The sequence below is a fragment of the Mustelus asterias genome, chromosome 30, assembly GCF_964213995.1.
Source record: "Mustelus asterias chromosome 30, sMusAst1.hap1.1, whole genome shotgun sequence".
NCBI lineage: Eukaryota > Metazoa > Chordata > Chondrichthyes > Carcharhiniformes > Triakidae > Mustelus > Mustelus asterias.
In genome coordinates, this window is record NC_135830.1 from 18,214,621 (window position 1) to 18,240,472 (window position 25,852).

At 46.5% G+C, this 25,852-nt stretch overlaps 2 protein-coding genes across 2 annotated transcripts; both read right to left on the bottom strand.

Annotated features, from left to right (window-relative positions):
- Window positions 1-6,256: 6,256 nt before the first annotated feature.
- LOC144480842 (uncharacterized) lies at window positions 6,257-11,753 on the bottom strand. The gene is made up of 2 exons (XM_078200464.1): window positions 11,561-11,753; window positions 6,257-9,366 (listed from the first exon to the last, which is right to left on the bottom strand). Exon 2 carries the CDS (start codon window positions 8,974-8,976, stop codon window positions 8,470-8,472), a length of 507 nt encoding a protein of 168 aa, XP_078056590.1. The 5' UTR covers window positions 8,977-9,366; window positions 11,561-11,753; the 3' UTR covers window positions 6,257-8,469.
- A 3,278-nt stretch (window positions 11,754-15,031) lies between these two features.
- LOC144480814 (uncharacterized) lies at window positions 15,032-24,193 on the bottom strand. Its single transcript, XM_078200428.1, has 2 exons — window positions 24,140-24,193; window positions 15,032-18,090 (listed from the first exon to the last, which is right to left on the bottom strand). The coding sequence occupies exon 2, from the start codon at window positions 17,989-17,991 to the stop codon at window positions 17,182-17,184; it is 810 nt and encodes a 269-aa protein (XP_078056554.1). The 5' UTR covers window positions 17,992-18,090; window positions 24,140-24,193; the 3' UTR covers window positions 15,032-17,181.
- Window positions 24,194-25,852: the final 1,659 nt, after the last annotated feature.

Consider the following 25,852-nt stretch of genomic DNA (forward strand, 5'->3'; position numbering starts at 1 on the left):
GAAGTTCGTCGGCGCAGCCACACTGGGGAGAGGCCGTTCACCTGCTCTCAGTGTGGGAATGGATTCACTCAGTTATCCAGTCTGAAGACACACCGGCGAGTTCACACTGGAAAGAGGCCATTCACCTGCTTTGGGTGTGGCAAGGGGATTCAGTAATTCATCCAGCCTGCTGTGACACCGGTGACTCCACACTGGGGATAGGGCATTCACTTGCTCTCAGTGTGGGAAGTGATTCACTGTCTTATCCCACCTGCAGACACACCAGCGAGTTCACACTAGGGAGAGGACCTTCACCTGCTCTGTGTGAACAAACAAAGAACAAAGAACAATACAGCACAGGAACAGGCCCTTCGGCCCTCCAAGCCCGTGCCGCTCCCTGGTCCAAACTAGACCATTCTTTTGTATCCCTCCATTCCCACTCCGTTCATATGGCTGACTAGATAAGTCTTAAACGTTCCCAGTGTGTCCGCCTCCACCACCTTGCCTGGCAGCGCATTCCAGGCCCCCACCACTCTCTGTGTAAAATATGTCCGTCTGATATCTGTGTTAAACCTCCCCCCCTTCACCTTGAACCTATGACCCCTCGTGAACGTCACCACCGACCTGGGGAAAAGCTTCCCACCGTTCACCCTATCTATGCCTTTCATAATTTTATACACCTCTATTAAGTCTCCCCTCATCCTCCGTCTTTCCAGGGAGAACAACCCCAGTTTACCCAATCTCTCCTCATAACTAAGCCCCTCCATACCAGGTAACATCCTGGTAAACCTCCTCTGTACTCTCTCCAAAGCCTCCACGTCCTTCTGGTAGTGTGGCGACCAGAACTGGGCGCAGTATTCCAGATGTGGCCGAACCAACGTTCTATACATCTGCAACATCAGACCCCAACTTTTATACTCTACGCCCCGTCCTATAAAGGCAAGCATGCCATATGCCTTCTTCACCACCTTCTCCACCTGTGACGTCACGTGTGGGGAGGGATTCACTCAACTATCGCACCTGCAGACACACCAGTGAGTTCACACTGGGGAGAGGCCGTTCACCTGCTCTCAGTGTGGGAAGGGATTCAGAGTTTCATCCCACCTGCTGAGACACCAGCGAGTTCACGAGCAATTCCAGGGGTTGGATTCTGCTGTTATTGTTTCTGCTCTCAATTACATCCAGGATTGCATTTTGTTCATTCTCACAGTTGGTCAATGGGGAGGGTCGGAGGGTTTCTTTCTGCTGGACTGGCTGGTCTCACGATTTTGCCTCCAGTGGGCTGATGCTCTTTGAATCTTGTTGCGAATACCTGGTTTCAGATTTCACAAGGATCACAGAGTGACAGGGTGTTAGGAGGTTAAGAGATATTTAGTCAGCATTTGAAACACCCCAAATGCCCATCCAATTTCCTTTGTAATTGTTTATTGTCTCCACTTCCTCCACCCTTGTAGGCAGTGAGTTCCAGGTCATTACCATTCGCTGCATCAAAATATTCGTCCTCACATCCCCCCTTCCTCTCTGACCCAAAACCATAAATCTGTGACCCCCCTCGTCCTTGTCCCGTCAGCTAATGGGAACAGCTTTTCTTTGTCCACCTTGTCTAAACCTGTCAGAATATTGTCCACCTCTATCAAATCTCCCCTCAACCTCCTTTGCTCCAAGGGCAACAACCTCAACCTGACATTGACAAAGAACAAACTAACAGAATATGTTAATACCTGAAATCAAATAGGAGTGCTTCATTTCTGTTTTAAAGATATTGGGAATATTTTGCTCTGGACAATAAAGGAATTGGAATAGTTCACCTTTGGTGTGGTTGAATAGAATACATCAATCTGGTATCCACCTATGGTCTCGTGCAAGTATGGAATGTGTAGATGGGACGAAAAAGTTGATCACCTTCTCTTTGATATTTCTGTACTCTTGTGTCACTGGTTAAAGCTCTTTCCACACTCAGTTCACTGGAACGCTCTCACTCGGGGGTGTTTGTGTCTCGATGCTTTTCCAATCACACTTGTGTTTAAAGTATTTTGAAGCAGATAAATAGACAAACATTTGTCCAAAATGTTTCAAGGTCAATAATATTCAGATCCCAAGGACTCACTCAGATTCAAAAGTGAAGTTTGAGATTTCTCCCTCTGATTCCTATTCCTCTCACCCACTTTCCCGAAAGTGCATCAATCTCATCGGGAAAAGTCCAGAAAAATCAAATATTTTTACCGATAAGAGTTTATGAATGAAACAGAACATGGTTAAAACAAACAGAAAATGACTTGAGGGTCAAAGACAACCAGAGTAAAAGGATGTTCACAATGTTCTGGACACAAATGGTTTCTCGTTGATTCATCTGTAGCCTGTTCCCTGCCCTCTTTGTGGCAAAGGCAGAATTCTCTGGACAGTAAATTTAAAAATAAGTTCATTTAATAAGTTTATTTATTCTGCTCACCCTATTATAGAAAGGATATCATTAAACTTTGATATTTCTGTACTCTTGTGTCACTGGTTAAAGCTCTTTCCACACTCAGTTCACTGGGCGGCACGGTAGCACAGTGGTTAGCACTGCTGCTTCACAGCTCCAGGGTCCCGGGTTCGATTCCTGGCTCGGGTCACTGTCTGTGTGGAGTTTGCACATTCTCCTCGTGTCTGCGTGGGTTTCCTCCGGGTGCTCCGGTTTCCTCCCACAGTCCAAAGATGTGCGGGTTAGGTTGATTGGCCAGGTTAAAAATTGCCCCTTAGAGTCCTGGGATGTGTAGGTTAGAGGGATTAGCGGGTAAAATATGTGGGGGTAGGGCCTGGGTGGGATCGTGGTCGGTGCAGACTCGATGGGCCGAATGGCCTCCTTCTGCACTGCAGGGTTTCTATGATTTCTATGAAACTAGAAAGAGTGCAGAAAAGATTTACTAGGATGCTACCGGGACTTGATGGATTGAGTTAAAAGGAGAGGCTGAATAGACTGGGACTTTTCTCTCTGGAGAGGAGGAGGCTGAGGGGTGATCTTATAGAGGTCTATAAAATAATGAGGGGCATAGACAAGGTAGATAGTCAATATCTTTTCCCAAAGGTAGGGGAGTCTAAAACTAGATGGCATAGGTTTAAGGTGAGAGGGGAGAGATACAAAAGTGTCCAGAGGGGCAATTGTTTCACACAGAGGGTGGTGAGTGTCTGGAACAAGCTGCCAGAGGTAGTAGTAGAGGCGGGCACAATTTTATCTTTTACAAAGCATTTAGATAGTTACATGGGTACAATGGGTATAGAGGGATATGGGCCAAATGCGGGCAATTGGGATGAGCTTAGGGGTTTTAAAATAAAAAGGGCGGCATGGACAAGTTGGGCCGAAGGGCCTGTTTCCATGCTGTAAACCTCTATGACTCCAATGAAAAAGGTTTACTGAAGAACTAAGACATTGACTTTTACAACTTCATGCGGGTGATCAGTCCATAAAAGAATAACCGTCTCTGGCTCCTCCTTTGACAGGAATTCTTGTGGAATTCAGCCTCGGGAGTCACTCCTTCTTTAACAGTAATTTCCTTGGAACTCAGCCTCAGGAGTCTTCAGTACTTGGCTGGCAAGGAATACCTTCAGAACTTCTACTTTTATCTCCAAAGTGACCTCACGTCAGAGTTGGGCCTGTTGTATCATGACAATTGGTCAATTTGATCACTAGATTAATTTGATTGGATCTCTAATTACTTACCATAGAAACCATAGAAACGCTACAGTACAGAAAGAGGCCATTCGGCCCATCGAGTCTGCACTGACCTCAATCCCACCCAGTCCCTACCCCCATATCCCTACATATTTTACCCGCTAATCCCTCTAATCTACGCATCCCAGGACACTAAGGGGCAATTGTAGCATGGCCAATCAACCTAACCCGCCCATCTTGGGAGGAAACCGGAGCACCCGGAGGAAACCCACGCAGACACGAGGAGAATGTGCAAACTCCACACAGTCAGTGACCCGAGCCGGGAATCGAACCCAGGCCTTCTCATTACCTTAGACAGGAATACAATCGAACTGTTTCATACTATCCCTTTATCTGATTCTTATTCACACAGTTTCAAATGTTGAGGCTAAGCAGAGCTTGTAGGGCTCTCTTGCCAGTACATTTATCTTCTTTGCACATTCTTTACACACACAGAAATTAAGATTTTACATTTCTACAGTAAATAAAACTCATGCTTCTACTATAAGTAATGATTGATTATTGATTCATTAATGGTAACCCAATTAAGGCTCACGACTCATTCAAGCATCTGTTACTGACTGGTGGTTAATTAAGACAGAAATCTTTAATATATTTGATTAATACAAGATTAACCCGTTCAGAAAGAAGAACAGAGGATGCTGCAAATACTCAGCTGGTCGAGCAGAATCTATTGGAAGAGGAAGCAGAGAGTCAAAGGACTCAAAACAAATTCTTTCTCCCCTAATAGATGCTGCCAGAGCTGTTGAGTTTCCCCAGCATCCTCTGCTCTTGTTTCAGATTCCAGCATCTGCAGCATTTTGCTGATTTTACACTTGTTAAAAAGACAGTTTGTCAGAGTCATACATCACAGAAAAGGCCCTTCGGCCCATCCAGTCTGCACTGGAGGAGGGAAATAAAATGAATTGAGGTTTGGAGACTAATACGAACTTCAAGAAAAGTTTTCATTCCACATGCGTGTGGGAGGGCTGGACTCCGGCCTGAAATCTCAGGTTGCCTGCAAGCCCTCTCTGCCCCTGGTAGATTTTGTACACGTTATTATACTTTGTGGAGTCACAGAGGCTTACATTAGCATATTAATTCCTTGAGTTGGATACAAGATGGTTCTTTTAATCTCGTGATGCAGACTGCATTGTTCAGTACAATTTTGTTAATTCTCTGGGCAGTTCCGTTCACCCGATTATAATGTCAAAGCGTTGTATTTGCCCAACCGATTTGCACTGATGTGTTAATCGTGTCCCCCCCCCCCGCTAGGTGATCATGTTTTACAGAAGACTCTGCCCTCCCTAGACTATATGGCGCCTGGCGATCTTAATGCCGGTTCTCCCATTGTCGTGATAATTCAGAACGATCTCCTGCACTTCAGAAGTTGATAACATGCGTTAATCGTTATCTGTCGGCCTTTAGCTGTCTGCGTTAACCCTTTCCTTCTCTCTGGTGAGGCCTGGCTCTCTGAGCTTGCTCTATGTAGCCCTGCATGTAATACACTGAAATTAAATACAATATGAACAGACATATAAATTAAAATATAAAAGACACGATCTCTCATATTGCCCTACAACAGCACCAACAATAACTACCCCTAAAGGAATACTCATCCCATTTTCCTACACTTGTCCCGTATTGTAGCAGATAATGATGTTCTTTCTTCCTCATCCTCAGATTGAACAATGAGCTGTATCCTTGCCAGAACATAAGGTCCTGTAACTTATCAAAATAATTTATTTTTTCAAACTATTTCTGCTGGCTCTGCAATTTCTTCAAACATTCACATTGATATAGTCTTATTTCTTCAAATATAATCTCGCCTTTACAATATGATTACCTGTTACATCGATTCACTCCTGATGAATTAATCAAGGTTCATTACTGAATAATCCTTAAGCTTCAGGACTGGCTTTTAACACAAAATCAATACACAGTTAATACAGAAAAGTTACAGAATGTGAAATGGCCGCAGGAAGCCACATGTTGGAGGTTAAAAGGGCTTCCTTGACCTTGTTACAGTGAATACCGATTTGGGGCGGCACGGTGGCGCAGTAGTTTGCACTGCTGCCTCACAGCGCCAGGGATCCGGGTTCAATGTCTGGCCTCGGGGTCACTGCTGTGTAGAGTTTGCATATTCTCCCCATGATTGAGCGGGTTTCTCCGGTTTCCTCCCGCAGTCCGAAGATGTGCTGGTTAGGTTGATTGGCTTTGCTAAATTGACCCTAGGGTCAGAGGGATTAGCAGGGTAAATATTTAGGGTTACGGGAATAGGGCCTGGGTGGGATTGTAGTTGGTGCAAACTCGATGGGCCAAATGGCCTCCTTCTGCATTGTAGGGATTCTGTGTAAATATGTTATGGAAGTGACTTAATTTCAAAACTAAATTTGATTCCCCGTGCATACCCACAGTTTCCTACATGACAACAGTGATTACACTTCAAAAGTGCTTCATTGGCTATAAAACCCTGTTGGAGATCCAGTGGATGTGAGAGGTGCTATAGAAATGCAATTCTGTTCGAATTGATCTCAAACTAGGATATGTTATCCTGCATGTCCTCACCTAAATCACTGACAAACATTGAGTGTTAATTTCATTTAATAACCATGTTGTTGACACCATTTCGAACACACTGTGAAACTCCACTGTCCAGAATTATTTGTTTTAAACCACAGCGAGTTGTTGTGATTTGGAATTCACTGCGTGTAAAAGGTGCTGGAAGCTGATTGGACTGTACTTCCAAAAGGAAATTCGACACATTCATGGAAAGAAAATGAACTAGTCCAGCAATGGAATTAAATGAGTGCAAAGAGCTGGCATGGGCAAAATGGGCCAAATGGACTCCTTCTGGGCTCTAGGAGGCTTGCGTGAGTGTAAAGTGAATGGCAATGACCCGGAACCCACTTCCTTCAAGAGGCGGCACGGTAGCACAGTGGTTAGCAGGCGGCACGGTAGCACAGTGGTTAGCACTGCTGCTTCACAGCTCCAGGGTCCTGGGTTCGATTCCCGGCTTGGGTCACTGTCTGTGTGGAGTTTGCACATTCTCCTCGCGTCTGCGTGAGTTTCCTCCGGGTGCTCCGGTTTCCTCCCACAGTCCAAAGATGTGCAGGTTAGGTTGATTGGCCAGGTTAAAGATTGCCCCTTAGAGTCCTGAGATGCATAGGTTAGAGGGATTAGTGGGTAAAATATGCGGGGTAGGGTCTGGGTGGGATTGTGGTCGGTGCAGACTCGATGGGCCGAATGGCCTCCTTCTGCACTGTAGGGTTTCTATGATTTCTATGAATGTCTGTGTGGAGTTTGCACGTTCTCCCCGTGTCTGCATGGGTTTCCTCCAGATGGTTCGGTTTCCTCCCATATTCTGAAAGATGTGCTGGTTAGGTGGATTGACCTGAACAGGCGCCGGACTGTGGCGACTAGGGGAATTTCACAGCAACTTCATTGCAGTGTTAATGTAACCCTTACCTGTGACTAACAATTATACATACATAAATAAAGAAAGGAGTAGAAGCAGAGAAGGTGGAAGTTTTCATTGGGAAAGTGGAAATAAACCTACAGGAATATGGAGATGGAACGGGGCAATGATTTAATCCACACAAAGCCGGCATGGGCTGTATTGGCCCATTCCCGAGCTTAATACCTGTCTGATCTAAAGAGAAATTTCAGCTGCTCCAGTCTCTCCAACTCACTGAAATCCCTCATCCCTGGAGTCATTCTCAGAAATCTCCTCTGCACCCTCTCCAGGAACATCACATCTTTCCTAAAGTGTGGGACCCATGTATAGGGTTCCATTGTATAGGGAAAGAATTGACACGCAGGGAGGTTCTGTTCAACTTGTTTAGTTTTAGGGATTCGCATTCTAATCAGTATTCTGTAACTTGATTTTGTGTCTCTGTGCCCTGTTTGAGAGCAGATTTCCACTCCATCTGACGAAGGAGCAGCGCTCCGAAAGCGAATGGTATTTGCTACCAAATAAACCTGTTGGACTTTAACCTGGTGTTGTGAGACTTCCAACTTGTTTAGAACCAGGGTTAGACTACACTGGGAGCACTGTCAACATTTGTGATCTCCATTGAGAAAAAGGAAATAGAGACACTGGAGAAGGAGCAAAAAAGATTCACAAGAATAATCCCAGAACTGAAAGCATTAAACCCTCAGGAAAGGCTGGGGTTGCATTTCTCTGGAAAAGAGAGACTGAAGGGTGACCTGACGGAAGTCTTTAAAATTATGAAGGGGTTCAATAATCCAATAGGGAATTCAGGAGAAACCTCTTTACCCAGCGAGTGGTGAGAATGTGGAACTCACTACCTCTTTACCCAGCGAGTGGTTGAGGTGAACAGCATGAACACATTGAAGGGGAAGCTGGATACATACATGAGGGAGAAAGGAATAGAAGGATATGCTGATGGGGGGAGATGAAGAGGGGTGGGTGGAGGCTCATGTGGAGCATAAATACTGACACAGACCAATTGAACCGACTGGCCCGGCCCTGTGCTGTAGACTCAATGGAACAGAGACAAATGTATTTATTTTAGATCTACCTGCAGTGGGGGGGAAAACACTATTTACTGTCCAGGATAAAATAAATGTCCTCCATCAGCTTTTGTGGGTCATTTCAGTGGAAATGTGCTCTCCCAGGCTCAAAGAGCATCAGCCCACTGGAAGCAAAGTCGTGAGACCGGCCAGTCCAGCAGAAAGAAACCCTCCGACCCTCCCACTTCACCCACTGTCAGAATGAACATGTTTCAGTCCTGGATGTGATTAACAGCAGCAATAACAGCAGAATCCAACCCCCGTCATCACTTGTGAACTCGCTGGTGTCTGCGCAGGTGCGTCGACTCAATGAATCCCTTCCCACACACAGAACAGGTGAAAGGTCTCTCCCCGCTGTGAAATCGCTGGTGTCTCCGGAGGTTGGATAACTTTCTGAATCTCTTTGTGCAATGAGAGCAGCTGAATGGTCTCTCCTCAGTGTGAACTCGCTGGTGATCCCGCAGGTTGGATGACCATCTAAATCTCATTGTGCAGTGAGAGCAGCTGAACGGTCTCTCCTCAGTGTGAACTCGCTGGTGGGACACCAGTTCCCAAGAGCTGTTGAAACCGCTCCCACAGTCAGAGCATTTAAAGGGTCTCGCATTGGTGTGACTGATTTTGTGTCTCAGCAGATGGGATAATCGAATGAATCCCTTCTCACACACAGAGCAGGTGAATGGTCTCTCCCCGGTGTGATTGCGTTTATGAGTTTCCAAATCAGATGGGCACATGTATCCCTTCCCACAGTCCCCACATTTCCACGGTTTCTCCATGGTGGGGGTGTCCTTGTGACTTTCCAGGTTAAACAATCAGTTAAATCTCACACAGAACACGGGTACAGTCTCTCCCCGCTGTGAATGCTGCGATGTATTTTCAGGCTGTGTAACTGGTTAAAGCTCTTTCCACACTCACTGCACTGGAACACTCTCACTCAGGTGTGTGTTTGTGTGTTTGTTTGTGTGTGCGTTTGTGTGTGTGTCTCGGTGCTTTTCCAGTCACACTGATGTTTAAAATCTTCTGTAACAGACAGAACAGAGAAACATTTCTCCTTCTGGGTTCAAAGGTTGATATATTCAGGTCACGATGAATTGAGTCAGGATGTCAGATGTTGATGTGACGTTTGGTTTGAGATTTCTGTCTGTTAATCCTCACCTTCTGATATCCTGTAAAATGAGTTTACAAAAGTCATGACCGTCAGCACAGAATCGAAATTCAGAACAGACAATTCTAGTTTCTGTGGAACATTTTTTCCCCTCTCATTCCCCAAAAGCTGTAAATCTCCATCCCACACACTCTCCCTCCATTCTCACTCTGCTGTATCTAATATTCACCCTCCCAATTCTCCTGAAGGTGTTGATTGACAGATCCAAGCTCACTGCTTCCTGTCCTGGACAGGAAGAGAGAGCTGGAAATCTCCGTGCAGGCTGCCATATGTCTATATGACTGGACCATAAATGTGGATTATACAGACTGGACTCATGACCTTTCCCTTCAGTCGCTAACGGCGGACAAGTCGCGAGGACCCAATGAACTGCACACAAGGCTTTCAGTGGAGGTTGCTGAAGAGGTAGTGAACACTGGTTGAAATTTTTCAGAACTCGCTAAATTCTGGGAGGATATCAGAAGGTTGGAAGACAGCCAACGTGATTCCCTTGTTAAAAAAGGGAGAAAGGCAGAAGGCAGGGAACTATAAGCCAGTTAGTTTAACATCTATTCTTGGTAAGACGCTGGAATCAATAATCAAAGAGGAAATGGCTAATCATTTAGGAAAGTTGATTAAAATCAAACCAAGTCAACATGCTTTTATGAAAGATAAATCATGTTTGACAAATTTGCTCAAATTCTTGGAGGATGTAAGAGGTAGAGTAGATCGAGAGCAATGTGTAGATGTAGTGTATTTAGATAGGGTGGCACGGTGGTTAGCACTATTGGCTCACAGCGCCAGGGACCTGGCTTCAATTCCGGCCTTGGGTGACAGTCTGTGTGGAATTTGCACATTCTCCCCGTGTCTGCGTAGGTTTCCCCTGGGTGCTCCGGTTTCCTCCCATAGTCCAAAGATGTGTGGGTTAGGTTGATTGGACGTGCTAAAATTGCCTCTCTCTGTTCAAAAAGATGGAGATTAGGGGATTAGTGGGATAAAAAATGTGTGGTTATGGGGATAGGGCCTGGGAAAGATGCTCTGTTGGAGAGTTGGTGCAGACTCGACAGGTCAAATGGCCTCCTCCAGGGATTCTATGATTTCCAAAAGGCATTTGTCAAGGGGCCGCATAAGAGGCTGGCGCATAAAGTAAAAGCCCATGGAATTGGTGGAAGTGTGTAAGCATGGATTGAAAACTAGTCGTCACATAGAAAACAGAGTTGGAATAAATGGGTCATTTTCAGAGTGGAAAGATGTAACTAGTGGAGGTTTGACCTGGAGAAAGGAACAGAAATGTCAGATTTCCAAATGATATGAAGATAGTTGGAAGGACATGTTGTGATGAGGATATTTTGATTCTGCAGTGGGATATAGATAGATTGGGGGACAAAAACCTGGCAAATGGAGTTTAACATGGGAAAGTGTGAGATAATGTATTTCAGTAGAAAGAATCAAAAGGCAGATTATCGACATGGAGAGATGCTGTAGGTGAGTGAATGACAGAGAGATCTAAATGTTCTTGTGCATGGATCATAAAAAGCTAGCAGGCAGGTCCCACAGTTGGTAAGAAGGAAAATGGAATTTTGACCTTTATTGCAAAGGGATTGGAGTTTAAAAACAGGGAAGTTTTGTAGAACTGCACAGGGTGTTGGTGAGGCCTCACCTGGAATACTGCGTACAGTTTTGAACACCTTAATTAAACAAGGATTTAGGAACATTGGAGATTCACCAGGTTAATTCCTGGGATGAGAGGGTTGTTCGATCAAGAGAGCATAAATTGTCTAGCTCTGTATTCATTGAAGTTTTGAAGACAAATAGGTGACTTTATTGAAACATATAAGATCCTGAGGGGTCTTTACAGGGTAGATGGTGAGATATTTTCACAGTGGGAGAGTGTCGAACAAGGTAAAGGGTCGGTCATTTAAAACTGAGATGCGCAGAAATGTCTTCTCACAGAGGATGATGAAGCTCTGGAATTTTCTGCTCCAAAGGGAAGTGGAGGCTGGATCATTAGAAGTATTTAAAGTGGAGGTGGATAAATGTTTGATAGATTGGGGAATAGAAGGCTATGGAGAAATGGCACAGGCGGGAGAGGCTTGAAGGGCCTGGCGGCCACTCTTGCTTCTTTTTCTCGTGATCAGTTTCTGCAAGTCAACAATTTCCCCCCAGAATGAAAAAAAGGAAATGGAAAAGGGGAGAAAAGAAAGTGTTTTACTCACAGATGTTGGCGACACAAGGAAATTTGAGCCTGTCTGAAGCTCAATCTTCATTCAGAGAGAGAGCAGCAGCTTTGCTGGGCAGGAATGAACAGGTGAACAAGCTCATTGTCCACTTCCGCATTCAGACAATGGGGGAGCTGTGATTGGCTGGAGGAGCAGAGTCCTTCCGTTCCGCCGTCTCTTCCCATTGGCCAGAGCCGGTGAGAGGCAGCAACCGGAACAGAGTCCTTCCGGTCCTCCAGAGTTCCCATTGGTCAATCCCCCGCAGACGGACAATGAGGGGCGGAGCCCCACCTGGGGGTGGGCGGGACTTTGCCCTCCAGCTGCGCTGAGCTGTTGTCCAATGGGAAAGGCCCGGACAGACAATGGTCAGTGCGCCGGCTTTGTCTTGGTGCCCGTCCCACACATGCGCATTCACTCAAAACATCCGCAGATGCGCACTTTTGATTCACTCCCCATCACCAGCTCTGGCCAATGGGAAGAGTTGGAGGACCGGAAGGACTCTGGTCCTCCAGCCAATCAGAGCGCCGGCTTTGTGTGAATGAAGATTGAGTTTCAGATGGACTCAAACTTCCCCCTGTTGCCAGCATCTGCGAGTAAAACACTTTCTTTTCTCCCCCCTTTCCTTTTTTCCCATTCTGGGGGAAATTGGGGACTTGCAGCAACTGAAGGGAAAGGAAGTGAATCCAGGGAGGGTGCAGACTCTGGAAAGGTTGGTCCAGGTCTCTCTCTCTCTCTCTTAAAGACATTGACATCCTTTGCTCCCTTAATTTGACACATTTATTTGTCTGGCTAAAAGGATGGCTCTTTCCAAATGTTCACAATTAAAGGGCTGGTTTCCCCAGGAGATGGCTGACATTTAAGGGTGCAGTCTGAACACTTTTTTGTAGGGAAAATATCCCTTAAACTGTAAAATTAAACTGTTCCCTTTGACTCTTAACACAATCAAATTTCCCACTCAACGGTTATATTTTACTCTGCCTTGGAATGTTGGCACTCAATTCTCCAAGAATGAGTCCAAAGTGATTCTTCACTCCTCGAGGGTTTATTTCCATTGATTTCCTTTTCCAGTCTGTCAACCTTTAATCCCAGAGCTTGATTTGATTTGATTTATTATTGTCACATGTATTTACAGACAGTGAAAAGTATTGTTTCTTGTCCACTATACAGAAAAGCATACTGTTCATAGAGAAGGAAACAAGAGAGTGCAGAATGTAGTGTTGCAGTCATAGCTAGGGGTGTAGAGAAAGATCAACTTAATGCAAGGTAGGTCCATTCAAAAGTCTGACAGCGGCAGGGAAGAAGCTGTTCTTGAGTCGGTTGGTACGTGACCTCAGACTTTTGTATCTTTTTCCCGATGGAAGAAGGTAGAAGAGAGAATGTCTGTGGTGCATGGGGTCCTTGATTATGCTGGCTGCTTTGCCGAGGCAGCGGGAAGTGTAGACAGACTCAATGGATGGGAGGCTGGTTTGCGTGATGGATTGGGCTACATTCACTAACTTTTATAGTTCCTTGTGGTCTTGGGCAGAGCATGAGCCATACCAAGCTGTGATACAACCAGAAAAAATGCTTTCTATGGTGCATCTGTAAAGGTTGGTGAGAGTCGTAGCTGGCATGCCAAATTTCCTTAGTCGTCTGAGAAAATTGAGGCGTTGGTAGGCTTTCTTAACTATAGTGTCGGCATGGGGGGACCAGGACAGGTTGTTGGTGATCTGGACACCTAAAAACTTGAAGCTCTTGACCCTTTCTACTTCGTCCCCGTTGATGTAGACAGGGGCATGTTCTCCTTTACGCTTCCTGAAGTCGATGCCAATCTCCATAGTTTTGTTGACATTGAGAGAGAGATTATTGTTGCCGCACCAGTTCACCAGACTGTCTATCTCATTCCTGTTCTCTGTCTCGTCATTGTTTGAGATCCCACCCACTACGGTGGTGTCGTCAACAAACTTGAAAATCGAATTGGAGGGGAATTTGGCCACTCAGTCATAGGTGTATAAGGAGTATAGTTGGGGCTGAGAACTCAGGGGCATTGGTGTTGAGGATGATCATGGAGGAGGTGTTGTTGCCTATCCTTACTGATTGTGGTCTGTGAGTTCGGAAGTTCAGGATCTAGTCGCAGAGGGAGGTGCGGAAGCCCAGGCCACGGAGTTTGGTGGGAATAATGGTGTTGAAGGCTGTGCTGTAGTCAATAAATAGGAGTCTGACATAGGTGTCCTTGTTATCTAGGTGTTCCAGGGTTGAGTGCAGGGCCAGGAAGATGGCGTCTGCTGTGGACCTGTTGCGGCGGTAGGCAAACTGTAGTGGATCCAGGTAGTCCGGGAGACTGGAATTGATTCGTGCCATGACTAGCCTTTCTTAGAAAGAATCTTAGAAACCCTACAGCACAGAAAGAGACCATTCGGCCCATCGAGTCTGCACCGACCACAATCCCACCCAGGCCCTACCCCCATATCCCTACATATTTTACGCACTAATCCCTCTAACCTACGCATCCCAGGACACTAAGGGGCAATTTTTTAGCATGGTCAATCAACCTAACCCGCACATCTTTGGACTGTGGGAGGAAACCGGAGCACCCGGAGGAAACCCACGCAGACACGAGGAGAATGTGCTAACTCCACACAGACAGTGACCCAAGCCGGGAATCGAACCCAGGTCCCTGGGGCTGTGAAGCAGCAGTGCTAACCACTGTGCTACCGTGCCGCCCAGTACTTCGAGGTACTTCATAATGATGGATGTCTTTCACAGTGATGGTTCTCCTGGACATTTTCCCACTAACACAAGGAAGGCGAATCTTCCAGCCTTGGTTCACAATTCTCAGGAATTTGTGACCAACATTCGACATCGGAGCAGAAGTCGGCCATTTTGCCCTTTGAGTCTGCTCCCCCATTTATTTAGATCATGGCTGATCTGTTTGTGTTGAGTTCCACATTCTCGTTCTACACCCGATACTTTTGATTCCCTTATCCGACAAGAATTGGGATAAAGGCAAAATTCTGCTGTTGTTGGAATCTGAAACAAAAACAGAAAATGCTGGACAATCTCAGCAAGTCTGACAGCATCTGTAGAGAGAGAATGGAGGCAACATTTGGAGTCAGGTTCACCGTTTGTCAGAGCTGAAGACAAAGAAATTCGGACAAAACTTATCCTGTGAGGGTCAAGAATTGGGAAGCAATCTATTAAACCTCCTCTGAACCACTCTCAATGCATTTGTATCATTTCTTAAATAGGAGATAAAGCTGCACCCAGTGTTCAAGATGCAGTCTCAGCAACGCCCTGTATAACTGAAGCAGAACATCTTTACTTTTATGTTCAATTTCTCTCGTAATAAAGGATAACATTCCATTTGTAGGAACTTTGATTTATTTGAACTAAGATTTATGGGGATCATCTTGTTTGCAATAACCTCCCTCATCGTAAATCACACCAGGTTCCAGTGACTTAACCATACGGCAAGAAAGAACACTTTAAATGGTTAATTCAGAAAGTTTATTAATCATTAAAAATGTAACAAGTCAGAAAGATAAAAAGCAAAGTGTCGATTAAGACTTAATAGAGAAAGATTAACATTAACAATTGAACAGACTTCTCTCCATCCCTCTCAGACCAGGACATGAAGTGACGGCTCCGAAAACATGGATAAATTGTAAAACCAACAGGTCTCCACACCTCTCTGTAAACATATCTCCCTCCACCTCTCTCTACCAAATTGCCTTCTCAAGACCACTTTTTTATACTTTAAAAATGTCAAAAGCCCATCTTAGCCAATTCCCATAAATCTTCAATTATAAACTAAAATCGACACGAGTTTTCGGGCGATTTAAAAACAAATGAACTGTCTGCTGAAAGGGTTAACTTTTCTACAGAACCTAAAGGGGTGGGGAGTGAGCAGAAAAAAATTGGCGCACAATTACATCACTTTACACAAGTTTAAAAAACTTCCCTAACAACAAAACAAAGTTGATTTTAAACCTCATCTATTAATTTTTTAGTTATATTCCTCAACCTAATTATTTTAATATGATCAGTTTATGTCAGGGATGGGTAACTTCTGTTCTTTATAAACTGGTTCACTCATTTTGTTGATTCTACATGGGCTCGGAGAATCAGAACCCAGACTTTATCATCCTTATCCTTTTTCTCCCTTTGCCACTGCTCCCTCTGTTTTGCGGGAGGGTCGTGAGGATTCCAATCAGAACTAATCATTTTATCATAAAAGTAAAATACTGCGGATGCTGGAATCTGAAAAAACCCCAGAAAATGCTGGAAAATCTCAGCGGGTCTGACAGCATCTGTGGAGAGAGAATAGAGCCAACGTTTCGAGTCTGGATGACCCTTTATAAGAGCTGTTATGAATTGTCATCCAGACTCGAAAGATTGTCTCTATTCTCTTATCATTGTATCGATAAGTTTCTTATTCTTAGTTTCCAAATGACAGGTAAGAGGCCTGTCCGGTCCCCACTCGAGCTCTGGTTTTTCACTGGCCATGCTTGGGTAGGATTATAACCATTAGAATCTACTCTCAGAGGTCCACTTTTCAGTCCAGTGCTACTTGGAGTAAACCGTCACTTCACCGACTATCAGGTCACAAGTCCCTCACAGTTCTTATCACAAATTTATGATAAAATAATTTAAACAATGCCTGCGAATGCTTCTTAACTAACTACCTACCACTGTTTGTTAATTGGTCAGAACCCCTCTTTACAGATTCAGGAATCTCAGCTACTGAACACCAGCCAGTCCTGGAATAAGTTTAATTCTAACTCATTCGGAGTAAATATTCTCACCAGGTTCTCTGTCGCGGCCTTGCTAAGGCTCTGATTAGCCTCAACATTTTGAAACTGTGAATAAGGAATTGTATAGAATCAGATAAAGGGATAATATGAACTAGTTCTCTTGTATTCCTGTCTAAGATAATGAGAGAAGGTGGTGTACGTAATTGGGGATCCAATTAAATTAATCTGGTGACCAAATTGATCAATTGTCATGTAACAACAGGCCCAACTCCGACGTGTGGTAATGGTCACTTTGAGGATAAAAGTAGAGGTTCTGAAGGTCTTCCTTGCCAGCCAAGACTCCCGAGGCTGAGTTCCAGGAAAATTCCTGTCAAAGAAGGAGCCAGACTCCCGAGGCTGAATTCCACAAGAATTCCTGTCAAAGGTGGAGCCAGAGAGGGTTACGCGTCTATGGACTGATCACCCGCATGAAGTTGTAAAAATCGATGTCTTAAAGTTGTTCAGAAAACCTTTTTCATTGAATAAACTTCTTTTTAAATTTACTATCCAGAGAATTCTGCCTTAATTGGTTAAAGTCTTGTCTGAACCAAAGTGAATTTATTCAATGGTAATCTGGGGGTGGCTGAAATCAACTCAGTTCCAGCTAACAAGATCAGAGAACAGAAATCTTCAATTTTAAAACCTTGCATTTCTATAGCGCCTTTCACCATCACAGGGCGTCCCAAAGAGCTTTATAGCCAATGAAGTACTTTTGAAGTGTAGTCACTGTTGTAATGTCGGAAACACAGCGGCCAATTTACACACAGCAAGATCCCACAAACATGCAGCTGACTGACGTCTTTCAGAAGTATGCACGTGATGGTGTTTCGGTTAATTCGACCAACGTCAGGGCAATTGAGCAGCCCTTTGCCTAGTGTGAACCTGCTGGTGTCTCAGTAAGTTGGACGACTGAGTGAAGCCCTTTCCACAAACAGAGCAAGAGAACGGCCTCTCTCCAGTGTGACTGCGCTGGTGCACCAGGAGGTCGTTTGATCGCCTGAAACGTGCCTCACAGCGAGGGCATCCAAATGGTCTCTCATCAGCGTGAATACGTTGATGGGACTTCAGGTCCTGGGAACTGCCATAGGACTTCCCGCAGTCGGTACATATAAGCAAGGTCTTGGCTGTGTGAACATGTTGGTGCCTCAGGAGGTAGGATGACTTAGCGAATCTCTTCCCACACTCGGTACAGATGAATGGTTTCTCCCCGGTGTGAACTTGCTGGTGCGTCAGCAGGTCGAACGACTGAGTGAATTCTTTCCCACACTTGGAGCAGATAAACGACTTCTCCTGACTGTGGAGTCTCTTGTGTGTCTGCAGGTTTGTCAAGTTAATGAACCCCATCCCACATTCAGAGCAGGTGAACGGCCTCTCCCCAGTGTGAACTCTCCTGTGCGTCTGCAGGTGGGATGACTGAGTGAATCCCTTCCCACAATCAGAGCAGGTGAACGGCCTCTCCCCAGAGTGAACCCGCAGGTGCTTCTGCAGAGCAGACGACTGAGTGAACCCCTTCCCACACTTGGGGCAGATGATCGGCCTCTCCCCGGTGTGACTGCGTCGATGGATTTCCAGTTTGGAAGGGTAATTGAATCTCTTCCCACAGTCGACACATTTCCACGGTTCCGCCACAATCTGAACAGTGCTGCTTCCGTCCATGCTCAAAATCCAATGATATTAAGGTCCTGATGGATCGAGTGACTCTTGTCAGATATTGATGTGATACTTGGATTGAGTTTCCAGTCTTCATTAAATATCCTGTTGAAAAACAAATCAGTCAGTGTCAGTCCAGGCTATCAACTGAGAAGGTACAAAGATTCCACTTGGTTTGAGCTTCATGTGTGTAAATGCTCCCCTTCTAATTCCCAGTGAGTTTCCAAAAGCCATCAGTGTGAGTTCAGTCGAGAAATTCACAACATTCTGTCCTCCATAGTGCATCGGATCTCAAACAATGACGAGACATGGTACGGGAAAGAGGTAGGGAATCTGGTGAATTGGTGTGATGGCAATAATTTCTCCCTCAATGTCAGCAAGACGAAGGAGATAGTCATCGACTACAGGAAGCGTAGAGGAGAACATGCCCCTATCTATATCAATGGGGATAGAACATAGAACAGTACAGCACAGGGCGGCACGGTAGCACAGTGGTTAGCACTGCTGCTTCACAGCTCCAGGGATCTGGGTTCGATTCCCGGCTTGGGTCACTGTCTGTGTGGAGTTTGCACGTTCTTCCTGTGTCTGCGTGGGTTTCCTCCGGGTGCTCCGGTTTCCTCCCACAGTCCAAAGATGTGCGGGTTAGGTTAATTGGCCATGGTAAAATTGCCCCTTAGTGTCCCGGGATGCATAGGTTAGAGGGATTAGCGAGTAAATATGTGGGGATATGGGGATAGGGCCTGGGTGGGATTGTGGTCGGTGCAGACTCGATGGGCCGAATGGCCTCTTTCTGCACTGTAGGGTTTCTATGATTTTATGAGCACAGAACAGGCCCTTCGGCCCACGATGTTGTGCCGAGCTTTATCTGAAACCAAGATCAAGCTATCCCACTCCCTATCATCCTGGTGTACTCCATGTGCCTATCCAATAACCGCTTAAATGTTCCTAAAGTGTCTGACTCCACTATCACTGCAGGCAGTCCATTCCACACCCCAACCACTCTCTGCGTAAAGAACCTACCTCTGATATCCTTCCTATATCTCCCACCATGAACCCTATAGTTATGCCCCCTTGTAATAGCTCCATCCACCCGAGGAAATAGTCTTTGAACGTTCACTCTATCTATCCCCTTCATCATTTTATACACCTCTATTAAGTCTCCCCTCAGCCTCCTCCGCTCCAGAGAGAACAGCCCTAACTCCCTCCACCATCGTGGGGACTTATGCTTGGAGCCCAAAGAAGTAGGGGAGATCCTAAATGAATACTTTGCGTCGGTATTCACAAAGGAGAGGGATGTGTTGACTGGGAGTGTCTCGGAGGGGAGTGTTGAACCGTTGGAGAAAATCTCCATTACAAAGGAGGAAGTGTTAGGTTTGTTAGAGAATATAAAGACTGACAAATCCCCAGGGCCTGATGGAATCTATCCAAGGCTGCTTAGGGAGATGAGAGGTGAAATCGTTGGGCCTCTGACGCAAATCTTTGTCTCGTCACTGGACGCAGGTGAGGTCCCAGAGGATTGGAGGATAGCCAATGTGGTCCCGTTATTTAAGAAGGGTAGGAAGGATAACCCGGGTAATTATAGGCCGGTGAGCTTGACGTCCGTGGTGGGGAAGTTGTTGGAGACGATTCTTAGATATAGGATGTATGCGCATTTAGAAAGGAATAAACTCATTAACGATAGTCAGCATGGTTTTGTGAGAGGGAGGTCATGCCTCACTAACCTGGTGGTGTTTTTTGAAGAAGTGACCAGAATGGTTGACGAAGGAAGGGCTATGGATGTTGTCTATATGGACTTTAGTAAAGCGTTTGACAAAGTCCCTCATGGTAGGCTAGTGAAAAAGGTTGGATCTCATGGGATAAAGGGGGAGGTGGCTAGATGGGTGGAGAACTGGCTTGGTCATAGAAGACAGAGGGTGGTAGTGGAAGGGTCTTTTTCCGGCTGGAGGCCTGTGACTAGTGGTGTTCCGCAGGGCTCTGTATTGGGACCTCTGCTGTTTGTGATTTATATAAATGATCTGGAAGAAGAAGTAACTGGGGTGATCAGTAAGTTTGCGGACGACACAAAACTGGCAGGACTTGCAGATAGTGAGGAACATTGTCAGAGGCTACAGAAGGATATAGATAGGCTGGAAATTTGGGCAAAGAAATGGCAGATGGAGTTCAATCCTGATAAATGCGAAGTGATGCATTTTGGTAGAAATAATGTAGGGAGGAGCTACACGATAAATGGAAGAACCATAAAGGGTGTAGAGACGCAGAGGGACCTGGGTGTGCAAGTCCATAGATCTTTGAAGGTGACGTCACAGGTGGAGAAGGTGGTGAAGAAGGCATATGGCATGCTTGCCTTTATAGGACGGGGCATAGAGTATAAAAGTTGGGGTCTGATGTTGCAGATGTATAGAACGTTGGTTCGGCCGCATTTGGAATACTGCGTCCAGTTCTGGTCGCCACACGACCAGAAGGACGTGGAGGCTTTGGAGAGAGTACAGAGGAGGTTTACCATGATGTTGCCTGGTATGGAGGGGCTTGGTTATGAGGAGAGATTGGGGAAACTGGGGTTGTTCTCCCTGGAAAGACGGAGGATGAGGGGAGACTTAATAGAGGTGTATAAAATTATGAAAGGCATAGATAGGGTGAACGGTGGGAAGCTTTTCCCCGGGTCGGTGGTGACGTTCACGAGGGGTCATAGGTTCAAGGTGAAGGGGGGGAGGTTTAACACAGATATCAGAAGGACATATTTTACACAGAGGGTCGTGGGGGCCTGGAATGTGTTGCCGGGCAAGGTGTTGGAGGCGGACACACTGGGAACGTTTAAGACTTATCTAGACAGCTATATGAACGGAGTGGGAATGGAGGGATACAAAAGAGTGGTCTAGTTTGGACCAGGGAGCGGCGCAGGCTAATTGTTCTTTGTTTCTCGTTTCAAGGCTTCATTCTATGATCATCTTGCTGGTGCCAGTACAGAGCGAGACTGCGGATAGTTGGGAACCTGTCTCGGGGGCAGGGAATTCAGATGGTGTTCGTAAAGCAGAAGTGGAAATGAATAGGGTTGGGAAGCATTTTCTGATCAGGGCCAGTGTGATCTCCTGGACTCGTTTCGATCGCCTCAGGGGGTCGGAGAGGAATTTCCCAGATTTTTTTTTCCCCATATTGGCCCTGGGGTTTTTCACTCTGGGTTTTCGCCTCTCCCTGGAGATCACATGGTCTGGAATGGGGGGGTGGGGGTGAGTTAATAGGTTGTGATGAACAAAGCATCGTAGCTGTGAGGGACAGCTCGGTGGATAGGATATTAGGATGTAGATAATTGGAAAATTGGGCGGGGATCCTGGATTCAGGATTCAATCCTCGACCGGGGAGCGGCGCGGGCTTGGAGGGCCGAAGGGCCTGTTCCTGTGCTGTATTGTTCTTTGTTCTTTCCTCATAAGACCTACCCTCCAAACCGGGCAGCATCCTGGTAAATCTCCTCTGCACTCTTTCCAGCGCTTCCACATCCTTCTTATAGTGAGGTGACCAGAACTGCACACAATATTCCAAATGTGGTCTCACCAAGGTCCTGTACAGTTGCAGCATAACCCCACGGCTCTTAAACTCCAACCCCCTGTTAATAAAAGCTAACACACTCTAGGCCTTCTTCACAGCTCTATCCACTTGAGTGGCAACCTTTAGAGATCTGTGGATATGGACCCCAAGATCTCTCTGTTCCTCCACAGTCTTCAGAACCCTACCTTTGACCCTGTAATCCACATTTAAATTAGTCCTACCATGATGTAGAAGTGGTTGAGCTTCACATGTTTAGGTGTCCAGAACACAAACAACCTGCACTGGTCCCTCCGTACTAACGGTATAGGTAAGAAAGCCCACCAACACCTCTACTTTCTCAGGAGACTAAGGAAATTTTGCATGGCCGCTTCAACTCTCACCAACTTTTACAGATGCACCATAGAAGGCATTCTTTCTGATTGTATCACAGCTTGGTATGGCTCCTGTTCTGTCCAAGACCACAATTAACTACAACGGTTTGTGAATGTAGCCCAATCCATCACTCAAACCAACCTCCTATTCATTGACTCTGTCTACACGTCTCGCTGCCTCGGAAAAACAGCCAGCATAATTAAGGACCCCATGCACCCCAGACATTCTCTCTTCCCCTTCTTCAATCAGGAGAATGATACAAAAGTCTGAGGACACGTACCAACCAACTCAAGAACAGCTTCTTCCCTGCTGCCATCAGACTTTTGAATGAACCTACCTCACATTAAGTTGATCATAGAAATCATAGAAACCCTACAGTGCAGAAGGAGGCCATTCGGCCCATCGAGTCTGCACCGACCACAATCCCACCCAGGCCCTACCCTCACATATTTTACCCGCTAATCCCTCTAACCTACGCATCCCAGGACTCTTAAGGGGCAATTTTTTTAACCTGGCCAATCAACCTAACCCGCACATCTTTGGACTGTGGGAAGAAACCGGAGCACCCGGAGGAAACCCACGCAGACACGAGGAGAATGTGCAAACTCCACACAGACAGTGACCCGAGCCGGGAATCGAACCCGGGACCCTGGAGCTGTGAAGCAGCAGTGCTAACCACTGTGCTACCGTGCCGATCCTTCTCTATCCCCTGGTACGTTGTGCACAAAGGGTCGTCTGGACTCGAAACGTCAGCTCTTTTCTCTCCTTACAGATGCTGCCAGACCTGCTGAGATTTTCCAGCATTTTCTCTTTTGGTTTCAGATTCCAGCATCCGCAGTAATTTGCTTTTATTTAGTACATTCTGCACCCTGTCTTTTCCTTCCCTATGCATGGCATGCTTTGTAGGTATAGCGCACAAGAAACAATACTTTTCGCTGTATATTCATACATGTGACAATAATAAATCAAATCAAATTACTGCTGCCTGGGGCAGGATGAGCGCGCATGCGCCCTGCTGCCCATTGCCTATAAAGATGGCGGGTTTTGGGTGTTTTCTGCAGCCTCCACTTGGTGTTTATGAACTTCCGTGTCTGCGTAGGTTTGCTTTGGGTGCCCCGGTTCCCTCACACAGTCCAAAGATGTGCAGGTTTGGGGGATTAGCAGGGTAAATGCATGGGGTTATAGGGATAGGGTCTGGGTCAGTGCAGACTCGAGGGGCTGAGTGGCCTGCTTCTGAACTCTCGAGATTCTGTGATACCTGGCTGCTGACATAATGCTCAATCGCACTTCATACAAAACACAACCTGAACTATAAGGGAATCTCCAAAATCATCAACCTCCACCACCTAGAAGGACCAGAGGTGAATGTGAAAACCATCAGTTCAAAGTCAGACTTGGAGAGGAACTGATATGTCTGACATCCAGAACTAGCTGAGCAGAAATTTACTGCATTTAATCATAGAAATCATAGAAACCCTACAGTGCAGAAGGAGGCCATTCGGCCCATCGAGTCACCACCGACCACAATCCCACCCAGGCCCTACCCCAGTTTCTCTACATATTTACACACTAATCCCTCTAACCTACGCATCTCAGGACTCTAAGGGGCAATTTTTAGCACGGCCAATCAACCTAACCCGCACATCTTTGGACTGTGGGAGGAAACCGGAGCACCCGGAGGAAACCCACGCAGACACGGGGAGAATGTGCAAACTCCACACAGACAGTGACCCGAGCCGGGAATCGAACCCGGGACCCTGGAGCTGTGAAGCAGCAGTGCTAACCACTGTGCTACCGTGCCGCCCAATTTGGGAAGACTCAAGTCATTGTCTTCAGTCCCCCCACTGCAAACTCCACTCTCTGACCATTGACTCCATCCCTGTCCGGGACAACTGTCCGAGGCGGAACCGACCGGTCTGTTCACATGTTGGTGAAGCAGTTTGATGGACAAGTGGTTCCCATTGAAGAACATTGCCCCTTACAAACATGGCGGCCACGCACGCTCCCATTGCCCCTCACAAACGTGGCGGCGGCGCATGCGCTCTGTCGCACGTCGCCCACAGGCAAAATGGCGGACGCGAACTCCCGAGATTTGGGGGAAAAATTGAGGCTCCGCTCCGGGGCTATCGGGGACCGGGAAGGGGATTTTCTGGACTTTGCAACTTATACGACACGTTTACGAAGCCTTTCCGTCAACCCGCGGGATCCATAGCTGCTGCTCAGAGCGATTTATTTCACTCACCCGGGGCGCAATCAAACAAATCATCTCCCCATTGCCATTACTCTCACTGCGCATGCTCCACTCCCAGCCCCGCCCTTCATTCACTCTGATTGGAGGATCAGCCTCCAATCGGTCCTCCCGCTCGGTCCTCCAGTCCTGCCCCCTCTCTTCCTATTGGTCCGGAGCTGCCGTCAATCAGCCGGGCATTGTGAGTTGTCAGTGTCGCCCAGAGTGAGATGGACAATGAGGGAAGAGTTTCATAGATCATAGAAACCCTACAGTGCAGAAGGAGGCCATTCGGCCTTGGCAATGACTTCCACACCAACAAGAGGGTCTGCGAGGAGATTGCCATCATCCCCAGCAAGAAACTGCGCAACAAAATTGCAGGGTATGTGACACACTTAATGAAGCGTATTCAGCGCGGGCCCGTCCGAGGCATCTCCATCAAACTGCAGGAAGAAGAGCGGGAGAGGAGGGATAACTATGTCCCAGAGGTTACCGCTCTGGACCAGGAGATGATTGAGGTGGACCCAGATACCAAGGAGATGCTGAAGCTACTGGACTTTGGCAGCTTGTCCAATCTGCAAGTCACACAGCCTTCGGTAGGAATGGCCTTCCGGACTCCAAGAATCTAAAGTTATTTGTACCACAACGTTCTCTCATTAAAAAAAAGACAAAAGAACAGGAGTGGAAAGAAATTTGTCAGAGGTCTGCACCGACCACAATCCCACCCAGGCCCTACCCCCACATATTTTACCTGCTAATCCCTCTAACCTATGCATCTCAGAACTCTAAGGGGCAATTTTTAACCTGGCCAATCAACCTAACCCGCACATCTTTGGACTGTGGGAGGAAACCGGAGCACCCGGAGGAAACCCACGCAGACACGGGGAGAATGTGCAAACTCCACACAGACAGTGACCCGAGCCGGGAATCGAACCCGGGACCCTGGAGCTGTGAAGCAGCAGTGCTAACCACTGTGCTACCGTGCCGCCCTGAGTCACACTCACATTGCATTGAATTTGTGACTTTGAGAAGAACTGCTTCAGTACTGTGACAGGGACACGAATCTACTGCAGGATTCAAACATGGAGCTCCAGAAATGATGGACATGGATTTGGGAGATGACCAGGGCATGGAAGAGGAAAAGGAGGTTGGGCAGGAGATAAAAAGGACATTGAGTCAAAGTTGTTTTTTTCGAGGAGGTGATGAAGCTCCACGAGCTGCTCACACTTGTTGCTGGGCGTGAGGGGATGGAGGAGGGAGGCAGGAGAGAGGGAGAGCCCTTCAAAATGAACAAACGTAGTTCAGAGATATGATGGCAGTTTACACAAAGCTGACTCATTTGATTTTTATTCAGAATATTAACACCTATAATTGGGCTGGAGTTGATGAACATCAGCAGAAACTAACCCCAAGGAACACGGTAGCGGCACGGTAGCACAGTGGTTAGCACTGCTGCTTCACAGCTCCAGGGACCTGGATTCGATTCCCGGCTTGGGTCACGGTCTGTGTGGAGTTTGCACATTCTCCTCGTGTCTGCGTGGGTTTCCTCCGGGTGCTCCGGTTTCCTCCCACAGTCCAAAGATGTGAGGGGTTAGGTTGATTGGCCATGTTAAAAATTGCCCCTTAGTGTCCTGAGATGCGTAGGTTAGAGGGATTAGTGGGTAAAATATGTAGGGATATAGGAGTAGGGTCTGGGTGAGGTTGGGATCGGTGCAGACTCGATGGGCC